The sequence below is a fragment of the Hippoglossus hippoglossus genome, chromosome 13, assembly GCF_009819705.1.
Source record: "Hippoglossus hippoglossus isolate fHipHip1 chromosome 13, fHipHip1.pri, whole genome shotgun sequence".
NCBI classification, from domain to species: Eukaryota; Metazoa; Chordata; class Actinopteri; order Pleuronectiformes; family Pleuronectidae; genus Hippoglossus; species Hippoglossus hippoglossus.
In genome coordinates, this window is record NC_047163.1 from 14,057,395 (window position 1) to 14,079,576 (window position 22,182).

Genomic DNA, 22,182 nt, shown 5'->3' on the forward strand with positions numbered 1-22,182 from the left:
ACTTTATTACAGCTGTTAAATTAGTCATTTAGCCATTGTTAATTATTTATAGGTCATTCTAAGGCAGACTTTGGGTTGTCATGTTGAAAGAGATACTACTTTATAGTTTACATGTAGTGGTGTCTACTCACTACCAATGAGCCAGTTTTAACAGTACTTTTACTATGATCCAGTCCAGATTACTGGTGCGTTCTTCATTCGTGAAAGACAAACTCAGAAAAAAAGGTCTGGACCCAATTCTCTGAACGTTTTCAGTTCATGCAAACAGCTTTACTTTACTTGTGTTTAGTCTGTTTGCATATATAGGTTTTCTGATTGCAAGTGTCCGTTACAGGAAGTCGGGAAAATATTTAGAAGATTGGGTCCGGACATTTTAAAGGGATATTTCGCTGAAAAAGGAAAATTCACTCGTTTTATCTACTCACCACTATGCCGATGTAGGGGTGGGTGTGAAGTGTTAAATGGTTTAAATGACTCCGTTTTGAGTCTAATTTGAATGTCGGCGCTTGTGGACACAGGAGCAGTTGGTTTTTATGTTTGAAGAAGTTGTCGACAGTTACTTCAATTGTATGGGATTTGACTGCTACTCTGTTTACCCCTGAAACTCCTGAGGTGTTTTGTGGACTCAAACACTTCACCCACCCCTCCATCGGCATAGTGCTGAGTAGGTAATGAGTGAACTATCCCTTTATCCCTTAGGTACACAATGCAATAGGGGCCCAACAAAACAAAAACAAAAAAACCTGGGGGCTCTTACCAGATGAGTCCGCCCATGTCGAAAAAAATCTTTGATTATGCTAATGCGCATTATTGAGCTAAAACCATGGATCTGAGTGTTTTACATGTTACAATAGTGCACGGATGTATTTTAGTTAAATACAAATTCCATGTCTAATTTCATTTGGCAGTTAGGGAAGTGTGTTGTACTAGTCTCCACTTTTTATTACATCCGGGGCCCTGGATAGAGGGCCCCCTCGGGTCTCCACACCCCCATGCAGCTTCTTCCGCTCACCAGCAGACGCCTCCCTCCCTCTCCCCCCTCCCTCCCTCCCTCCCTCTCCCCCCTCCCTCCCTCCCTCCCTCTCCCCGCCTGCTTGCAGCGGAGCCCCGCCTGTGAGCAGGTTACGGGGCGGGGCCTGGCTGCGCGGAGCCGGGAGGCAGCAGCGTCTCTCTCCACAGCTGTGCTCCGCTCTTTGTCGGTCCGTGTCCTCAGCTCCTGCGCCTCTTTCCTCTCCGCCAGACGGACACAAAGAGAGGGACGGGACGGCATGAAGTCGAACAAGACACGAGCATGAGAGCGGCGGGGGCAGCGGCGGGACACGAGCAGCGCTAACCCGGATTACGGTGGCGTCCAGACACGGATACTTACCTACCAGGCCTTTTTTATATCCCCCAGACTGGACACGGAGCTCCGCCGATGTGCGCACTGGATTTTACCCACCAAAGAGTGTCGAGACCAGGGGGAGACGGGCCGACTTTATCGCGCAGGTAGGGTTTTCTTTTTGTCGTGTGTGTGTATCAGAAATGCAGCCAGGGTATCCGTCGTATTCGTAAATCCGGTCGTGTGGTAACAATTGACCCTGCCTGCCCACTGCAGTGCTTCTCTGACGGGTGTTTTTTATTTTTAAAAAGCTTGTGGAAAAGCTCCGTGTGCGTCGAACAAGTGCTTCCCCGGGACGGAAGCGCTGCTGTGGGGGAGGCGGTGAAAGAAAGCTCCGGTCGGGGTGCCCCTCGTTTATCTTTTGTCGCTGCTCCGCCGCAATGCCTTGTGTGTGTGTGTGTGTGTGTCTCTGTGTGTGTGTGTGTGTGTGTGTGTGTGTGGACTGTAGCCTACGTGCAAACTTGCTCGGGCAGCGGTGTGTGAGCGGCACGTAGACGGCAGTGGCCTCGTATCGGACCCGTGATCAAAATATCTAGTCCCGAGAGAGAGAGGGGTTTTGTTACAGCGGTGATTTTATCGCTGCTGCTCCTGAGACGCAGCTGTAATTGCGGGCATGACGTTGTAGACACCCGGGTAAGGAAAAAAAAAAAAAGCTGGAGGACGGTGTCCTGCTATGATCCGCGTCCCCCCCCCCCCCCTCCTCCTCCTCATATGATTAATCTGAGGCTGGTGACTCCGGGCTCGAGTTCCCCACAGAGGGGTTAGGTAATATTTTTTTCCGCTTCACTTGCCGCCTGGTCCACAGGAGAGTCAGCGGAACAGACTGTTGCTGTAACACCCCTGTAGGAGCTTCTCATGTCGGATCACCGTGCTATATCTGCAGGGTCATTCTGGGATCACACCAGCGGTAGTATATTTATTACAGAGGGTAACACGGGTTTCGTTTCAGTTTTCACGGAGCGATGGTTGTTTCCAGGAAAGGAAAGACAGTTATTTTAATAGCTCGTATTAATCATCGCTGTTTACAACAGGATGACTCCACTTTGGAAACTGAAGGATCGGAGGTGTTGACTTCTATGACTCCCTCTTTCTCTTCTCTTTATCTTACAGGACTGTCGGGGTGTAGGAGACGATCATGGATACAACTTTGCACATTCTCCAGAAAGCCGCAGACGCGGGCGTACCGACCGGCATCTCTCTGGATGTGAGTCTAAACATGGACGAAGGGGAAGGCTTCACGGAGCGGCAGATCGTGGGGCTCCCGGACAAAATACCGCTGGTGAAACCTTATTTCAAGAAGAAGCAGAGGAAATTGGACTCCAAATGTCTCCACCGAGCCCTGGAGGACCCCATCCTTACCACGCTACTACGCACGGACACGCTGGTGTCCGGGGATGGGGTGTTTGTTCCCCGGAACCAGCCGGGTCGGACGCCGGGCAACCTGTGCGCGGCGGCCGTGGTGAAGCAGGGCCGCATGGGGCAGGTGTGTCTCAAGACCCCGGGAGCTGCGGACGGTGCCGCGGCCGGGGCTGTGGTAGCGGGGCTGATGGCCCGGGACGGGGATGTGGAAATAGCCGATACTACTGCGGAGCTGGAGGAGACGGAGCGACGAGGGGAGCGACCCAAGATCACCGACCCGACCCCCGACAGCCGCTGCTTTCAGCTGAAGCCTGCCCCCAGGGCAGCCGGGAACACAGTGACAATAACGCCGCCCGTCAGGGATATACCTCCCCTGGCTGCACCCCAGGCCCCTCGCCAGGAGGGGCCCATCAAAAGCAATGACCTCTTAACCTCTGGGGCTAAAAACCTTCCAGTCAAAGACTGTGCTGGAGTTCAGGACCCCCTTCCCCTCCTCCTACAGCCCAACAAAGGAGTACTATTTCAGGATAAAAGTGAAGAGGCCTCCCTGGACCTGGTTTTCGAGCTGCTCACTCAGCTCCAGTATCACACACACCAGTCAGACTCAGTGGACATCTGTGTGGATTTCCTACAAGGACAGTGTGTTTATGGCAACGACTGCGCCCACCACCACACTGTGCTGCCCTTCCACTGGCAGATCCACAGGAACAGTAGTCAGACGTGGCAGAGCATAGCGGATGACTCCCAGGAACAGCTGGAGAGACTCTACTGCAACCCTGACAATGAGCAAGTCAGGCTCAAGTTTCAGTAAGTATCCCACTGTAGCATTTACTGTAACCTGCTGGCTTTTACATATTACACTGCGTATATACCGTGTCCTCTACACACAGGATCCAACTGTGAGGAGAAGCAACACCAGAGCTCTTCTCTAATTTTATTTTGGATCTATGTCTGTGGGTCGGGGGTCAATTCGCTTTCAGTTCAATCAGTTCAGAACAGGAAGTGAAACTACAATTCATGCACTTGTGGAGGGGCATCAGCATTTCTGTTCATTGTGGGCAACAACACTGACATGATACTGAGAATAACTTCTCAAAAAAATATACACTTATAACATTAAAGAATTTAGACAAAATCCTCATCCTGGATCGATAGAGTTGAAACAGACAGTACACTGCAGCCCCACCAGTACATTTCCCGGTTGTAAGCGCTGCTGAAAAGGCTACTGTGCAGTAAATTGATAGGCACTTGTGACATGGCAACAATGGTGCAGTAAGCTGATAGGCTGCTTGTGAATGATGAGCCACTTCTGGTTCGGTGTGATGGAAACAGTAGACCTCAGCCCGAGCTCCCACTTCAGTTTCACCACCGGTATCAAACTGAAAGCTCTGACTCCACAGCTGCTCTCTGCATGTGTGGCTAATGGACTGTGGCCAAGCGACTATGTCCGTATGAGAGTTTCTTTCTCGACCCTTTGCACAGCAAATGTGGTTTATGTATGCATGTTTGTATGTGTTAGTCACTCTATCTCCTGTGTTTGTGTGTCTGGCCTTCACGTCTTCCAGTTAATGTGTACCCTCCATGTATCACTTTATTTGAACTTTGCTATCGTGCCCTTGCGGAGGCATGGCACTCCATCTCCCGGCCCTGATATCGGTTATCTATTTCCTGTATTCCCCTGCTCCCAACGCGAGCCCGTTGATTGGCCAGGGCTGTGTCCTAACCAGACTTTACAGCACTCATGGCAGAGAGCTGTGAACTTCCATGACCCTCGGTTGCCTTGTGCGGTCACTGACACAGACGCACTTGGCAGCTTCTCTCCTTCCCTCGGTCATAGACTTGCACACCACTGTGTACACTCACACAAACACACACGCACACTCGGCTTGGCATGCAGACGCTCACACGAAGCGGCTGCACAGAGAAGCTCAGTGGCTTGCTCTGCTCACACGCACGTCTTTTAGCAGACAGAGATAAACCTCTCTTTCACTCTCCCACACACTCACATAGATACACACACACATGCAAGCACTTGGCAAGCCCTAGTAGGGTGACATAAAGGAGCATGCACTGCTTCCTGTGAAAGTGTACTGTATGCAGGCGTGTTCACACACAATGAGAAATCGTTCGAGGACCCTGTTGACCTGTGTTTATTGTAAACACAGGTCAACCGCATTGTTTATTCAGTTTATATCCTCATTAGTATATCCACACATATGTCTCTCTCGTTTGAGGTTTGTTACTGAATTTCTTGTGCTAGCCACCAAACTAATGGTTACTTCCATAGATGATTATTTTCTCAACTAACCAATTTATTGTTTGGTCTCAAAAAAATCCCACTAAACATTCAAAATTAATTTTACCTACAGTCACAATTTCGAAAAGCCAAATGTGACATCTTCAAATTACTTGTGTTGCCTAACCAACAGACCAAGAATCAAAGTAATTATTTATTCACATTTGTTATATATCATATAAAGAAAGGCAGGAAATCCTCACAACTGAAAAGCTAGAAATGGGGAACATTTGCGTTTTCCTGTTTGAAATATCAGCGGCAAGTGAGTTTTCTTCTAATCAAATAATCAACTCGCCTTTTGGCTCTAGTAACATTTGCACTTGAAAGCAGACATTATTAAGTAGTAACTGCCTTATTTGTCCTAAAATCAGCAAGCACTGAATTAGCCTAATCACTGTTTGATTAAGGCGTAGATGTCTTGAGGGCAACTCAATTTTATTAAAACACCACATTAAGTTTCTTATGCACAATCCTGTTACAACCGCTCAATCTGTTAACACAATCAGAAAATTCAAGCACTTTTTTGTCACACTATTGTCGTCCATGTTACATAGCCAGTGACACAGCATCATGCCATTAAATCCTCCAACCCCGGACACATCCACACCCTCGATCACATCATCAGACCCTTTGTGAGCTGCCACAGCCTTTGAACGGCCATGTGTTGTCTTTGTTTACATCTGTGTGGACTGCACACACACACACAAACAGACACACACACACAGAGACAGGTTTGTGTGTGTGTGTGTACAAAGACTTGTATGCCTCTGTGTGCTTGACTTGTTGACTCATGTTTCAAACTGAAACTCTATGCAAAGTGCATATTGCCCCACAAACAGGATATGCACCTGGTGGTGTCAACCCAAATTCTTCAGAGGCCTTTTGAGGGTGTTCCACTCTCATACAGTCAGGCAGGACCATCTGGCTCACCATCTGAAACCAGATATGCAAAAAAGACTGTTATTAAGTTTGTAATGAACACAAATTTCCACAGCATTAATATTTGTATTACTCAGAGATATTTGCTCTAGTTCTCTGTTATTGTGAATTTTCTCAGAGATAATCTTTTGCATAATCACTGAATTCACACACATTTCCACTTAATTATACTATTCTGGACACTGTACAACCAATTAACATATAACCAGTTACTGTCTAATACTTTCTCATCACAGCCATTATTAATCATAAACCTTTCTTTTAGTTTTTGAGTTCTGCCATGCAGCTCAGGGATAAAACTCAAAAATGTGCCTAAAATATGTTGGAAGCTTTTCTAACCCTGATCCTAAAAACAGGTTTGTCTGTTTGAGAATGGTTGAGTGAAAACGTAAAACATTTAACGTGACGTGGAACATTCTCATACCTGAAACACATGACCTCTCCGACAGGTTTGCAGGTTTCGTATACACCGGCTAATTCCTGTTTTTCATATTATTACATTTTTGAAGTGGTTACTTGGGTTTTGCCCTCCTCTCAACCCAGGTGAGAGGTCAGGAGGGTGGTCGACCTGCCGTTGGTGGGTGTGAAAAGGATTTAATTGGTTTTTCGGGGGCATGTTGACACTGGGTAAACTCGGGAGTGGTTTGTGAGAGGAACAGTCAGGAAACTTGTGTAGTGTTCACCCTGTTCTGGTTATTCGGTACTTGGTTAAGTAATTTACTTGAGAAGCCTTGTGTTGCACAGAGTGTGTGTGCATGTGATCTTTCATACTTCCATCAGAAATGTGATCCAGGCTATCTTTTCATTCACGCAAGCACACACACACACACACACAGACGTAGGCATCACCATGGCTACCATGGCCAAATGATAACATTGTTAGTGATCTAAAGAGCATCAGATGACTTAACAAGCTCTTCTGTCGGTATGGTAACACAGGCCTGTTATGCCTTCTGCCCTGTATGTGTGTGTGGCAGAAAAGGAGTGGACAGAAAAGAAAGTGTGTGTGTTCTGAGCTGTTCCCATGTGTGTATGATCCATAGCGCAGGTTAATCCCATCCATATGATAAGCAGGAATGGAAGACTGGCTAATCCGCTTTAGTCATGAACTCAGCACTGAGGAGGAATGTCACAGTCATCGCTTCTAAAAGTTATACTGTAATAATCCTCTGCCGTTCAGTTTTTTGTTAACAGACAGTTATTTACAGGAACACACAACTTCTCCACCAAATCTCTCGTAATTAGACCAATTTCCTGGAATATCTGTGCAAGAGGGAACCTTAAGTCTTCGACAAAGGCTCGCTGATTTTTATGTTACCACAACGAAGCACACATTTTTTCATGTGTGTATGTGGGAGAGAGAGAGGGATGGAGCTACAGAGGGAGAGAGAGAGAGAGAGAGAGAAAGAAAGAGGGAGGCGTTTTTGTCGGCCAGGTGATAAAAGCCTTGCTTGTCATTAATTGACATAAAAAGTCACCGAGCACCGAGGGCAGAGCGACCTGACACCAATGTGTGTGTGTTTATATCGTGGGGGATTCCATGTTACCTCATTGCGTTCAGGATGTCAAGGATGGTTGTGTCTATAAGGGCTTGTTACTGATTGTGTGTGTGAAAAGCAGCAATGTCAGATAATCAGTCTAAATGTGTTCGCTGTTTGCATGTGTGACTATAATGTGTCAGACAGACCATGCCATGAATCAGTGGGGCGAGGTCTGGGTCGCTCTGCCTTTTATTACTCAGAGTCTGCCTTTATCTTTTTATTTCCCCGTCTCTCTCAATCTCTTCCTCATTTTTATCTTATCTTGCGTGGATCTTTTCGTCCTCTATACGTTTCCTCCCCGGCCTCTCTTCTCCTCCCCCTCTCTCTGTCTTTGTGTCATTATTTCATCCCTCCTTTGTCCCTCAAGGCCCCAAAGAGGTGTAAGAGAAGTGGAAATGTGTGCGAGATATGCCTCTGCACTCAGACCGTTCACTCTTTCTCCCGTTTCCTCTATCAGATCTTGTCTTAAGTGTTATTTTTAATGTCAAACTCTTTATCTCCTCATCTTACTGCTTCACATTTGGAATCCACGGTGGCGTTTCAATTTTCAGAGAGAAGGTTAAAGAGGACACGCTAAACTATGAGCCTCATGATGTGGTGTAGAGGAGGACAGAGAGATATGCTCTTTGCAAAACAATCCGGGACATGCAGGAGACAGCAGTGGACATTATTTACTGTTCTCTCAGCTGTGTGTGTGTTTGTGAGTGTTTATGTGGTTGACGTCATGTTATTCAAAGCTATTAGAGCTGAAAAACAAAATCAAATGTAGCACACTCAAAGACATGCCTGGAAATTACATATATTCAACACAAGGAAATAAAACGAACCCATGACATAAAGGTAGTGTGTGTGTGGAAGCCTTCGTCAGCAGATTTGGTTGTCTGACTTACCTAGGCGTGACTGGACGAAGGTTGCGTGTGTGTACATGAAATCGGTTGAAAGAATGCATGCGTGTACGTGTACGAAAGTGAGCGAGCGCTCATGTGTTGTTTTTTTTCTCTCTAGTCTATGACGTTGACAATAGCATGACTGATGCTGGTATGCGGGTTCTAATGTGTGCAGCCGTGAGAAAGTTCCAAGGTGTGTGTGTGTGTGTGTGTGTGTGTGTGTGTGTGTGTGTGTGTGTGTGTGTGTGTGTGTGTGTGTGTGTGTGTGTGTGTGTGTGTGTGTGTGTGTGTGTGTGTGTGTGTGTATTTTTTAACCTTTATTTATTCAGGAAAAGGTTTCACTGAACTCCTTTTTTTCCCAGCAACACCCTGCTCTCACATTGTGTAGTGATTCACACCTGGGAGCTACCTGACACAAGAGCAGCAGCAGGCTCGGTGCATGGTTCAGCGCCAAGTTATTTTTGCTCAAGGGCCTCTTACTTTTGCCTTCAGCATACTAACACTCCCTCCTAAGTCAGCAGCAGCCTTCTCCATCCAAATGTCAAATTCAAATACACTTCTCAAGATCTCTTGATTTCAATTCGCATTTTTTCAGTTGAGTTTCTCGTGTGTGTGTGTTTTTGTGTGAGCAGACCGACATTTTAAGCATGGCCTCGCGAGTGTAGACCATGCCGGAGTGGGCGTGCCTTGTGTCCCTTTCCAACTTTTGATTGGCCTCCGGGTCGAATGCACCGAATCTCAGTGCACTTAATTTAACCGGCGGAATTTTATTTTTAGAACGGCACAAACCAGGCTGTGTGTGGGAGAGAGAGAGAGAGAGAGAAAGGAAAGGACTCTGTGAAAGACTTTGGAGAAAAAAAAGTAAGCCTGACTCCCCTGGAGACCTGTCCTCATCTGAGTGTGTGAAAGAGACAGAGATATATTGGTAATGAGTGAGACGGCCTGTAAATGTGACATATTTCACTTAAATTCCTTGTAATAAAACCTAAATATATACAGATTTGTGTCAGTGGGTGCACCGTAGGTCACTTGAATTCACAGCCATCTGCGAGAGCTGTTGTGATCGTGACGTACCACTCCTGGGAGAAACTGTTCTGTACTCAGAAAAGGGGGGGCATGCAGGTGCATCTACTGCACTTTCTTGTTCCGACAGAAGGAGAAAAAAACAGAACAAAGATGTGTGGAGAGCCAGAAAAGAAGCAGTGAAACAGGGAACAGAGCAGAGAGGTGATAGAACAAAGTGAGACGGAAATTGAGAAAACAAAGTGTCCAGATGTGAATTAAAAGATGTTCTGTTCTCGCACTTAATATGTCACAGACAATATGTGTGTCTGTGGCACCCATTTCTATGTACTGCCTCTACCTTTTTTTAATTTAGTTTATACTCTCACGTGAAACCGAAACCCCCTTTTTTTAGTTACTTGAGAGCAGTTCTGGAGGACATCTGCTTTATAGATCTTTCTCGTAATTGCGTGTTCGGCTGGTCGCTGACTTGCTCAAATACCGTTTTGTATCGGCACGTGCTCAGTGAATGAACTCCTGTTTCACTTCCTCTTACAGAGATGCAGTCACATCGTGACTTAGCAGCAGCACAAGCCGTAAATATATGAGTACATCATTTTAGCATTCGTATCCGTGTGCATGGAAGTTTGTTTGGGAAAATGACTCAGCACCTCATTATCACTGAAACCATGTGTGTCCAGTAAATGCACTTAAAGTGGATGAAACTGAATACTTGTATACCGTGTACCCATTATAATATGTGGTTTCACTTCTGTGTCTTCAAGTTCACACACTCCCTCCTTTCTCAGCATCTCTGTGTTATAGAAACTGTAATTGCTTCAGTGCTTTATTTAGCACAGACCTGACACACACACACACACACATTACCAGAACTCAACCATTGCTTGACACGCACACACATTTCCGGACATGCACTCTCACCAATGTCTCACCTTTGACATTACATCCAATTAGTTCCCCGGCAAAAATCGATGAGCCCATTAACACTTTTTCAGGCTCTGTGTGTGTTTGTGTGCGTTTTACCAGTGTGCGTGTTTTGTGTGTATCTGTAGCATGCAGTGTATGTTTCTGTCTGCCGTCCATGGCGTAGCGTGCCATTGCATTGTGTGGTATGTCTGACCCAGAAAGCCTTTGCCAGAGGTCCTATAGAGGAGTGTAAAGTAGAGAGACTGATGCACATATACAAGCACATACATGCATACACACATACACACACACAGTGGGGTTTTGACCCCCGCTTGTCGAGACAAACTGGGGTTAAGGGAGGTTGTATGTGTGCACAAAATAGTATTATGTGTTTGTACTATATAGCAGATTGTGTGTGTTCACTGGAAATTGTGAATATACGGTTCAACCTTTGACCAGAAAGCTTAGCATGACCCCCCACCATGTTTTTACAGTCATCCGCTGACGTGCCCTTGAGCAAGACACATAAGCTGTGTCTCAATTTTGAGTGAATTTCACCATTAGTAAGAGTGATTAAGATGATTAATGTGTAAATCTTTAAGATGACATTCTATCATTCTATCATTTTATCATGTTTGTCTTATTTGCTTTCATCCATGCATGTTTCCATGTGGCATGTAAGTCATGTAGCCGATTGTTGTCATCCTGTGTGATTCACACTGAGCAAGCAATTAGAGGTTTGGTCATCTTGCTTCCGGGCACTCGGTTTAAATTAAGGTTCCATCAGCAGCCGCATGACCGGCCTTGCATGCCCGCTGCTGGAAATATAAACTGTGACCATTTAACGACAAGGTCAACGTGCCACCGCCCTGTGTTAGCTGACTGTATAAATGTTTACTATTCCTCCTCACTTCTTTTTTTAACAATGGCTCTGACTTTTCCCTTGCAGGGGTCGAGTGTTTTCTCTCGACTTCGGGGCGATGCGAGTGTGTGATCTGGAGTTTGACCGGGTCAGACGACTGACCACTCCCCCCAGCCCTTCGCCCACGCCCACAACAATCCCAAATCCTACCCCCAGCTGTCACACAGTGTGGAAGTACTACTGCAGAGACAACTTTGGCTGGAGGGAATACTCAGAGGTGAGCTGCTCTGTCTGTGTGTGTGTGCGTGCGTGCGCTACGAACATGAGACCAGACGCATTAATGTTGCCCACACCAATCACTTGTCTCGCCACTGTGATGGGATCAATTCAGACACATGCACACTGACACAAACACACTGACTTTCCTGAATACCCCCTGTGACACAGCTGTTCATAGCCAACTGCAATTCCACTAAATCAGAAGATTGCTTTTCTCTTTGTGTGTGTGTGTGTGTGTGTGTGTGTGTGTGTGTGTGTGTGTGTGTGTGTGTGTGTGTGTGTGTGTGTGTGTGTGTGTGTGTGTGTGTGTGTGTGTGTGTGTGTGTGTGTGTGTGTGTGTGTGTGTGTTATCTGTTATCAATTTGTTAGTCTGTACATTGCACCACAGTTCACTGATATGTCTCTTCTTTTATTAAATATAAATGGAGAATAGATTGACTATATAAAAACAATAAACAAGTCTAAACTCCTTTTCATCTCTTTTTCCTCTTTGTCTTCTTTTATTCTTTTCTTTCCTTTATTTTTTCTCCTCTTCAGCCGGTGGTGAAGCTCATAGAGGAGGCGAGCTCGAGGGGTCTTAAGGAGGTGCGGTTCAATACGCTCCAGAACCAGTACATCCTCAACATCAGGGAGGGCTTCCAGCAGAATGCCATCTTCGGGTTCAGACGCCAGATCAAGAGGCGGCCGATGTTCATGTCCTCTGTAATGCTTACACCCCACCTACAGTAAGTAAACACTTTCAACATACATATTTATATATATATATATATATATATATATATATGTGTGTATTTAATGCATCATGGCATATCATTGGGCCCATCGCTCCATGGGAATACAAGACGCCCCTAATTTACAAAAACTATCTTCTGATATCAAATGTAAAAAACGTGGGGAAAAAGAATAAGAGAAGACACTACATTTATAGTAATTTTCAAATGAATTTACAAATGAATTAATGAACTATTACATATCTATAGATTTACTCGATAAAGAGTATTTTTTGTCCTCTCCCAGATAACTGGCTAATTTATAAATTCCAGACGGAAACAATCTTTGCACATCATCCATATTACAAAATAATTTTCTTTTATTATCTTACAAAACAGAGCATTAAGGCATCTCACAATATATACTTGAAATACCTTTGCCCTTTGCTGTGAGCACCCACAGAGACTAAAGCTCTTTTTCCCCCAGTCAGAAAACCCACTAACACCCGCTTACATCTGGCTTTTTTCTGCAATGGAAATGGATACAATCAGATCAAATGACTCTAGACAGAGATTTTTGCGACTCTGATCGGCAGTGTTATAAAAATGGCACGTGAATGAACAAGCTAATTTCCTCTTCTTCTTTATTTCGGGATGCTGACTGTTGACCTTTCCCGTCATTGTGTTGTGACACACATTGAACTTCCGGGCACTGGTGCATAAATAGCCATGAACATTTGTGTGATTATTTATCTATTTATATTTACATCTTGGGAACAACACAGAACAGTGTTTTTTTTTATTTTCTTCATATCGTGCAAAATGCAGCAGTGGCTTCCGGTGCGTAGCTGACGTCGAACATAACTGGGGGGAGACAGCAAAGTTAAACTCCTCTACTGCCTATAAAGGTTATCTCCAGGCAGTATATTAACTGCTATGAAGAATAACCAAGCACACTGATAAGCACGAGGGTTTAGAACTGCTGCTAGTTAATAGTTCTGCAAAGCTGCAGGAAGGATCAGTTCAGAGGTAGATGTCCCTCATGCCTCTCTTTGTCTCTTACTGCTGCTTTTATTTCTCTCTCTTATATACCACCCTGTTAGAGAACATCTTGTATTTTGGATATGAACCCTACGTTGACAATTAAAACAAGGTCCTCGAAGTGTCTGGCATCACACACACACACACGCACACGCACACGCACACACATGCACATACGCACAAACAAACGCACACATTTGGCTCTCCCCGTGGCTCTCCGTGTTCTGTGAGTGTCCAGAGTTCCTGTTTGGAGACAGGCAGGCACACGGAGGTCGGTACACAATGCTAATGTCACAGTCAGGGCTGAATACTCAAAAGACTCTGAACACCACATTCACCTTTAATCCAATTGCAAGACCGGGGCACATTGGCAGTCTGAGCTGAAGCCAAAGCCCACATTAACAGCTAAGATTTTTGGCAAATCAGGTGGAGTCTCCGGGACACGGGAGAATGACGTAGGCCTGAACCAGACAAACGAGGAGATAATGAGGCAAAGGAGAACAGACAGCACAGAGGACAAGAGACCGAACAGACATCAGTAATTTAAACCAGTGTTACTTCTTCTATTTCTTAAACAGTGAACAAACTAAATCTCTGTATTATATGAGATATTTTAATTCTCTAAAAGCTGATTTCAGAAATTCTCAGCTGCCATTTTCTTTACAGCAGTGAAGCGACCTGCCTCGCTGCACCCGCCTCAGATTTATTCCTCAAACTAGTGATACCAGATGCAAACAACTAGAGTGGTCTTATTCCATTTGCAGATTATTTTTTCTTCACTCCCTGTGCAGAGCAGGCAGCTCTGGCATTTTCCTACCAGCATCCCACACAGAGTGAACGACAGTACGAGCTGTTCCTGCAGGGCCCGACTGTCGAGAAGAGACAAAATAGAGAGAGGGAAATTAGCTGTAGGAACAGGGAGAAAGAGAATGCGAGTTAGAGAGGGAGATAGAGGGGGCATGGTGACAGGAAGTGAGAGAGGTCTAAATGGGTTCCAGACCGGGGTTTTTTTGCAGAGTAGAGCTAGTGAGTGTGAAAAGCGACTGTGGGAAGCTGGAATTTGGATGAAGGGATTTTATCCTGGGACTTTTTTTTTTTATCTGTTTGTTGTGTGTGTGCTGCAGTTAATCACTCGGTGGAGACAAAAAATGTGATCACAGAGGAAAAAAAGGCCTGTCCCGGCTCCACAAACCATTCAAGTCGGAGGGTTGATTAATTTTTTTTACTTCTAGGGGAATGTTCTCAGCTTAGGCTGCATCCATACTACTGCGTTTTAGTTGAAAACAGCATTTTAAAACTAAAACAAGTTTTGTTTCCCATTAAATATCTGGCTTATCTAGGTGCCATGTTCTACCAACCAAAGCAGTTTTCACACTTCTCATCATGACATAAGAGATCTCAGCACTATTTGCAGCACTATGTCCCACAATGCTCGCTCGTGCTGCGTGCTGGAGCTACACCATGCTCACACTAGGGTCCAAAACGTTTTTACCATCTGCACAGACAGTCAGACCTGGTTTCAGCTGCAGTTCTATCATGCAATGCAGTTCTTAGTCTTTCTTATCTTTCAGTCTTTCCTACGCGCACCTGTCTTATTGGAATCTGTTAAATGTGAGAGGGACCTTCATGCACATGCTTGTGTAGATTTATCCTATGAAATACAATAAAGATTTTAACAGGAGATGCAACAGGCGCACAGCAATGCCCCCTGAGCCATAGCACACAAAATAGGTCCATGTGTTTTTATTGACCAGTATTTGCAAACATTTTCAGTCAGTGTGTGTCAAACTAAAGCCCATTATAGAGGCGGTGGGGATCGACTTAACCATCCAGACATTGTATTATACTTCCTTTATCGTTCCCTTTAAGGAGAGTGTGCACCGCAACAGTGTTGTGTCATGTCGTTGAGGACGGACTGCACCAGTCTCCCTGCGCCAATCTCCCCTAAATACTTTTTAAAATTTCATAGGATAAACCTACTTTAAGGGAAGGATAAAAGATTTAATAAGTCCACAAGTTATTAAGTCGTTCCCATGCGTTATTATTTTGTGGCCACGCATTGTTTTCCCCCCAAATGTCACCGGAGGGACTCCATAATTATACAATATCTGTTGCCATTTAAGTTTTTCTAAAAATAAACGTAAATTTAATTAAAACCAGCCTTCGTACCATATTATCACCTGTAGCGGTGGGTAATGGGCAAAAGAGCCAAGCATACATTCAGAATTAGATGTTGTCAGAGCCGATCCGCGCATCTCTAGTGTGTGTGTGTGTCTGTGTGTGTGTCTGTGTGTGTGTGTACAAGGAACAATCTGTGCTGGGCTTAGAGGTTGAGGTCATCAGCTTGATTGGCACCCTCCCTCGCTCCCTCATCTTCTGTCATTTATCTCTCTCTCTCTTTCCTGGTGATGTTATTTTCGGTCATCTCCATCTTTCCCTCCCTCCCTTATTACCTCACCTTTTCACTCGTTTTTCCCCCTAACCCCCCAAAACCCCATCAGTCTCTTGTTATCTGTCCCTTTTTCATTTCACACTCGTTTTCTGCAGCAGCCTGTCTGTGATCTTTTTCAAAGCGCATGGGGGAATAGAGACATTGATTGCGGCAAAAGATTGAGACTGGATGGACAAGACCAGAGAGAGAGAAAAGAGATGAGGAAAGCTGTCACGCTGACTCAGAGTCACACTCTGATCACACACACACATGCACACACTCTCTTGTGGCTGATGGGGCTAACAGCATTTACACTTACAGAGTGATAACTTGACAGCCAAACCACTGTGACTGACTCAAATGCCAGACACAATAGTTTTTTTGTCACTTCAACGACAGCTCCACACTTGGCATTTCATTCTTCCCCCCACTGTCTTCGTCTCATCCCTCACTCTGCCTCCCCATTGTCTTGTTTGGTTACTGCTTTCATTTGCACGCTACCCTGCTGTTTTGTTTGCTCGGCGACGGCTGCTGGCTGCTCGGCTTCGCTCTGCAGCGCAGTCACGCCGCTGTCGACAGTTGGTGGGACACGGTTTTTGAAAGCGCAGACTTTGTAGCAGCAGAACATCAGTTTTGTTTTACGTCAGGATGCAGCCTTGATTGGAAACACGTGGGGATGAAGGCTGAGGAAGTCAGGGAGATGGGTCGCACGCTGTGATGTGCGGCGTGTTGCTGATGCTTCCATTGCTCTAAATGAACGAGCCTGGATTGCTGCTTTCACTGACCCTCAGCAGGGATGGGCCCTGGTGAAGGAGACTGCACCAACTGGACTGATGTGAACTGAAACACTTTTTTATACCGTTCAGCAACTAAAAGAGAGAACTGTTGACTTTCATTTCTCAGCTCTTTTACTCTTATGACAGGGGTTCATGTGTTGAAATGTTAGTTCTTATATTACCCACATGATTCAGATCTTATTGTTGCCTGAGTTGTGGTGTCTGCTGAGGCAGCAGTTCCCTTATGTGCAGAGTTTCTTTTCCACTGTGTGTACCCGGTTTTCTTCTATTATTTGAGTATCTTATGGGGATTTGAGTTTATCATCAATTGTTGATTTTAAGATAAATTTCCTCTAATAGAAATCAATGCTCCCTTTTAACCCCCTACACGCTGTATTGTATCAGTGTTAGTCAACAGATGACCTGCTGTGGTAGACATACTTACATCATCCAATAATTTTAATGATTAATTGTCTGTGTACTCAGCAATCGAGCACTGCCTGTATTACTGCAAAGTACTAAATGACACAGTTGTTTTCACGAACCTGTCTGAATTTACAGTTGTATCACATGTGCTGCAGCACCCAAAAAAAGTGTTCACACAAAGAATGAGCTGCAATCTCCACTTATTCTCATTATTTATAAGTGTGTTAGTTTTAGATTAATCGTCGACTTCACAGCAAATGTTTTCCCTTGATAAAAGGCTTGAACACTTAATTATCAAAACTGTTGATGATTAATTTCCCCTCTAATCAAAAATCTAATCTTGTGTTTCTTCTATTCTTTATAGGACACTGGGTGGTCTCTCTGCACCTCCCCTCCCCTGTTCATCCTCCTCCTCTTTGTCCTCCTCTTCCATGGATCTGTCCCTATCGCACCCCCTCTCGCCGACCACCACCAACCCGCCAAGCCTTTTCCCAGAAACGTGGTTGCCTATGATGATGAACCAGGACTTCCTGCAGGTGCCGGTATCGCGTGAGGACCGCAGCTACCGCACAGTGTACAGCCTTTTCCACAAGACCGTGTCGGAGACCAAGTTCAGGATCATCAAGATCCAGCGTGTACAGAACCCCTTCCTCTGGGAGAAGTATAAGAGGTGAGCTGACAAGCAAAACTTTTTTAAAGAACTTCCTGTGTTCTGTTAATCTTAATCTATTTAAACTATACATAAACTATTTCCAGTAATCAATCATCATGTTTGAGCTTCTTAATTTCTCTTGAATGTATTTTTTCCTGTAAGGGCTTTGTGGTGCAGTTGTGGCATCGCAGTTTGACGCATTTGTGGTTGTTTTGTTGACTGTAACTCTGCAGATTTGCTGAAATGATCAGTCATAAGCATGGTATGATTTTAAGCAGAAATCTTTTTGATAGCAATTCATTTTTTTTACCAGTTAAGAGATTTGACCTCACTTGGAGACACTTCTCTTTGGTTCCACCTCTGTCCTTGTTTCACATACTTTGCTGTTGTGGCCCAAAATGTATTGTTCTTATCCAGATTTCAGTTGTTGGAACTATTGGAATATGATAGACGCAGCTGCATATGTTCTTGCACAAAGAAACGAGAATAGAAACCTTTCCTAACAACAAACACAGGGTGAACGAGACACTGTGAGAGCAGGAAGAAAAGCGAAAATAGGGCAAGTGGGACCAGCTGTGTGGCACTTCGTGAGAACGGGTCCAACGTGGTGTCTGAACGCGGCGGATGGGGAGATGCTTGCCTATGATGGTGTTCGCTAACCGCTGCGGTTGAGCAGAGCAGGTCCTATCAGCTGTGACATTTAAACTCTCCCACACTGACTGGTGCAGCACAGTTTCACAATGAGTGACAGGGTGCGTGTGTGTGTTTGCCTGAAAGTGATGCCCTCTGTCAGTGTCAGTCAAGTTCTCCTTCACATGCTCGGGCGATGACGGCAAAACCGTGTGTGTGTGTGTGTGTGTGTGTGTGTGTGTGTGTGTGTGTGTGTGTGTGTGTGTGTGTGTGTGTGTGTGTGTGTGTGTGTGTGTGTGTGTGTGTGTGTGTGTGTGTGTGTGTGTGTGTGTGTGTGTGTGTGTGTGTGTGGCTGCTCGTTGATGTCAAAGGAAGTTGATCAGCTTGGAAAATTGGATAGAAGAATATGTGTGTGTGGTGTGTGTGTGTGCTTGCCTTGGATGCATGCAGTGTTGGTCCTGCTTCAAGCCACAGGGTCAAAGGAGGTCATGCCTGGGTCACAGCCTGTCTGGCTCGAAAGCGCTTTCGCCTCAACATGCCTGATTGATCCGCTCACATCAAAAAGCTGTGTGTGCGTGCGTGTGTTGGTCAAACAATGGATTAGTCCCTATGTTCTCTCCCTGTTTTAGAGAAAACAAGCTGTTGATCACAACTTTAAAATAGAAAGCTGAACTGCACTCAACTGAACTTTGTGCATCAGCCTGTTTTTATACAGATTATATATATATATTTTGTCTTTTTCTTGTTTATTACTTTTTTATCAATACTAAAAATAATAATACCCCAAACACTGAGAATCTGTTTGTTTCAACCATCTGTTCTGCTCTCACAGGAAGAAGGAGTACATGTCGCGGCGCATGTCAGAGATGGACCGGCTGCTGAGCGAGCGCCACCTCTTCCACGGCACCTCGGCCGACGTGGTGGACGGCATCTGCAAGCACAACTTCGACCCGCGAGTCTGCGGCAAGCACGCCACCATGTTCGGCCAGGGCTCCTACTTCGCCCGCAAGGCTGTCTACTCCCACAACTTCTCCAAGCGCTCGCCCAAAGGAGTCCACTGCATGTTCCTGGCCAAAGTCCTCACTGGCAGGTGTGTGTGGGTGCCGTCATTATAGATGTAATGTTGTTGTTAGATTGTGACAATTTGATTTAAGGTGATGGGCTGTTTCAATTTGGTCGCCTTTTAATTGGGTCATATCCACTTTACTCTTTTTCACCGAGCAGTCAGATATGTTTGTTTGCAGAAGCACCATTTTCTTAATACTAGAGACACCATCCTCTGTTTTGAGGTGTGTACTGGAAGAAACATAGTTTACTAAATGCTAAATTAAGGCCTTATGTATCCAGCTTGTATTTGAGTTCCACGTTTTTGTTTTTCTAAACATGCAGTTCGATGTGTTTGACAAGTATCTTCCCTCCAGCTCCACCTCTTCCGAAACAAAATCTGTTTTTTTTGTCGCTACCCCTCCCCTCCCACTCACTGTCAGTGTTTTCAAATTAAATACTCAGAACACGTTATAGCCTTTATTTGGTTTATTGAAATCCCGAGATTATTTTCCATCAACCAGCATTAAGTCATGCTATGCGTGACGCTCGTCCAAATTCCTTCAGCTGCGAGTCAAATCAAGGGCGATACATGCAAAACGGCAGATTTGGCTGAGGCCATTGTGCATCATCAAAGTTGTTATGCTGCAGTAGACAGTGTGTGTTGCGCCCAAAAAGAAACACACACCCCACTCACAGCGCCCCCTCCACTCCCAACCTGGGTTCAATTTGTTCCACGGCCCAGGCAGAGACATTGCTTCCAGACCTCGTTCAACTATAGAAGTTATCTGTACAATGTGATTAACTCCCCTGTCTGAAACTGTATCTGGCACACAGACTCTCAGTCATACCCTGTGTCTCTGTCTGGAGCTGAAAATATTCTTATTCTAACATGTTTTATTTATGACTCCAAAGCAAGTTGTATGAAGATTGATGGATTATGGGTCTTTAGGGCTTGACATGAATATTTAAGGGAGGCAAAACAAACTGGTTAAAATGCACTGACTTATTTCATATACTTATAGTACATTCATTCCATGCACTTACAGCATATGCTTATATTATTTACGGTGCGCTCAAACACACAGAGGAGCGGCTGCCTTGTAATCATTAAATTTAGACGAGTTTTCTTTTAGATTGTAAATTATTCTTCTGTAACTGCAGACGTGCAGAAGTGAATGGAAATCTGTCTGCAGGCATTTTTCCTCAGGAAAAGTAGGAAATGCAAAGACTATTGTTTGTCGGTTTATAGTCCGGACCACATAACTAACCTCATCTCCGTCTTCTTTGTCTGCACAGGTTTACTGTAGGAAATCCCTCCATGCGACGGCCGCCACCCATCAACCCTCGCGACTCCTCCAGTGACCTTTATGACTCCTGTGTGGACAACTGGGTGGACCCGCAGATTTACGTAATCTTCAACGACGACCAGAGTTACCCTTACTTTATCATTCACTACGAGGAGGTACCCAGCACCGTCTCCGTCTAACCCCCCGGATCAGACCTGGATCTGTCTGTATTTGCAAATATTTGCTCATAGCTTGCTTTCATCTGTGTCACAGAGGTAGAGTTTGCCACTCAAGATGAAAATTTGGTCTATTGTTGCTTTAGCCAACTCCATTTGGATCTTGTTTTTTCCCCATCTGCTGCAGATCAAAACAAAATCTATGAAATATTTGCAAATATGTTAAGATCCTGGTCTGTAGCCAACTGTATCCAAAACTAGACTGGACTGCAGTAAGGAACAACCAGACAAAACTGGAACTGTAGCAAAGGACGGCACCTGTTTCCTCCTGCTCGCAGACGTGGATGACAACTGACAGCAGCTGCAACACGCTCGACTGGACTCAGATACCACACTTTGTTATCTAGTTGGAACAGGAGCCTTGTGATGATCATCTGAGAGGATTTGAGCTACCTTTTTTTTTTTCTGGAAAAATAACAAATCTAGTCCCCCTTATCATTTTGACTTAGTCGTACGGCTGTATATGAACTCCACATCAGGACAGACGCTGTTGTAGACGGTTAGCATCTCGTCAGTACTGTGAATGATCGATGGCCCGTTTTTTTTTATTATTCTGAGGAAGCAGAAACCGACCAGTCAGAGCCTTCCGTAGATAAACCAAGGCAACACCGACCCCCTGTCATTCTCTTGCAAAAAAAAAAAAAAATCGTAGTGTTTACCCAGCCTCCGGCCCGTATGTTTTTTTTTTCAAGTGTATGTGCTGCGTGTTTGAATCTTTTAATTTAGTGGACATGAATCTTGTGGCCTCTTCAACCAGACAACGGACGTGAGTTTCAGTGGGACTTCTCCCCAATGGACATCCACACATTAAAAATCTCCAGGAAGAGGTTTCACAACAAGCAAGTGCTGTTCGCAGGTTGGCTTTTTTTTTTCTTCGCCACTTTGACTCCTCGCAGGGGACTGAAGAGTGTATAGTTTCCCCACTGAGACTCGACGACGACTATGCTGCAGCTGCGGCGGCACTTAAGCTTTCTGTCAGCGAACCCCCTGAAACTCATCTCTCTTGGACTGCTCTCTCGCTCAGAGACAGTAGACATGTTTTACTGAGACAAACTGTACAGACGTTCTCTGTTTATATTTGAACTGTGTGCCTTTTGTTCATAAAAATGTTTATTTATGTTAGTTTAATGTAACATTGATTAAATAAACAAACTAAAAGAGAAAAACGATTACCTGCTGAAGTTGGTGCTTTATTCAAATCATGTAAATTCACATTTATTAGACACAGTAAGTGCTTTTTTTTGCCCGCCTGATATTCCTGTAATCATTCGGTAAATCTGAGAGGGATCAGTGGAGGAGGTTGAATTTGCTCACTGCAAAATGACAATAATACAGACTTCATGCATTAGACACTCATTATAAAATGCATATAAGATTAGCTACTGCAACTCCTTAATCCAAACTAAACACAGAAACGTTTTTTTGTGTTTTTCGGGTTGTGCGTTCCTCTGTCCCAGTCATGTAAACATGATAT

General features: G+C 44.8%; 1 protein-coding gene across 1 annotated transcript; it reads left to right on the forward strand.

Moving 5' to 3' along the window:
* The first annotated feature begins 1,124 nt into the window (after window positions 1-1,124).
* On the forward strand, window positions 1,125-21,877 carry tiparp (TCDD-inducible poly(ADP-ribose) polymerase). The gene is made up of 7 exons (XM_034604118.1): window positions 1,125-1,488; window positions 2,492-3,547; window positions 11,282-11,471; window positions 12,011-12,198; window positions 17,222-17,527; window positions 18,972-19,229; window positions 20,483-21,877. Exons 2-7 carry the CDS (start codon window positions 2,517-2,519, stop codon window positions 20,670-20,672), a joined length of 2,163 nt encoding a protein of 720 aa, XP_034460009.1. The 5' UTR covers window positions 1,125-1,488; window positions 2,492-2,516; the 3' UTR covers window positions 20,673-21,877.
* The last annotated feature ends 305 nt before the right edge of the window (window positions 21,878-22,182 follow it).

What these genes read in the sequence shown, in the direction of transcription:
- tiparp (XM_034604118.1), top strand. Translation starts at nt 2,517, where the DNA reads ATGGATACAACTTTGCACATTCTCCAGAAAGCCGCAGACGCGGGCGTA. An exon ending in ATGCTTACACCCCACCTACA is followed by an intron (nt 12,199 to 17,221) that starts GTAAGTAAACAC and finishes TATTCTTTATAG; the next exon opens with GACACTGGGTGGTCTCTCTG. An exon ending in GCCAAAGTCCTCACTGGCAG is followed by an intron (nt 19,230 to 20,482) that starts GTGTGTGTGGGT and finishes TTGTCTGCACAG; the next exon opens with GTTTACTGTAGGAAATCCCT.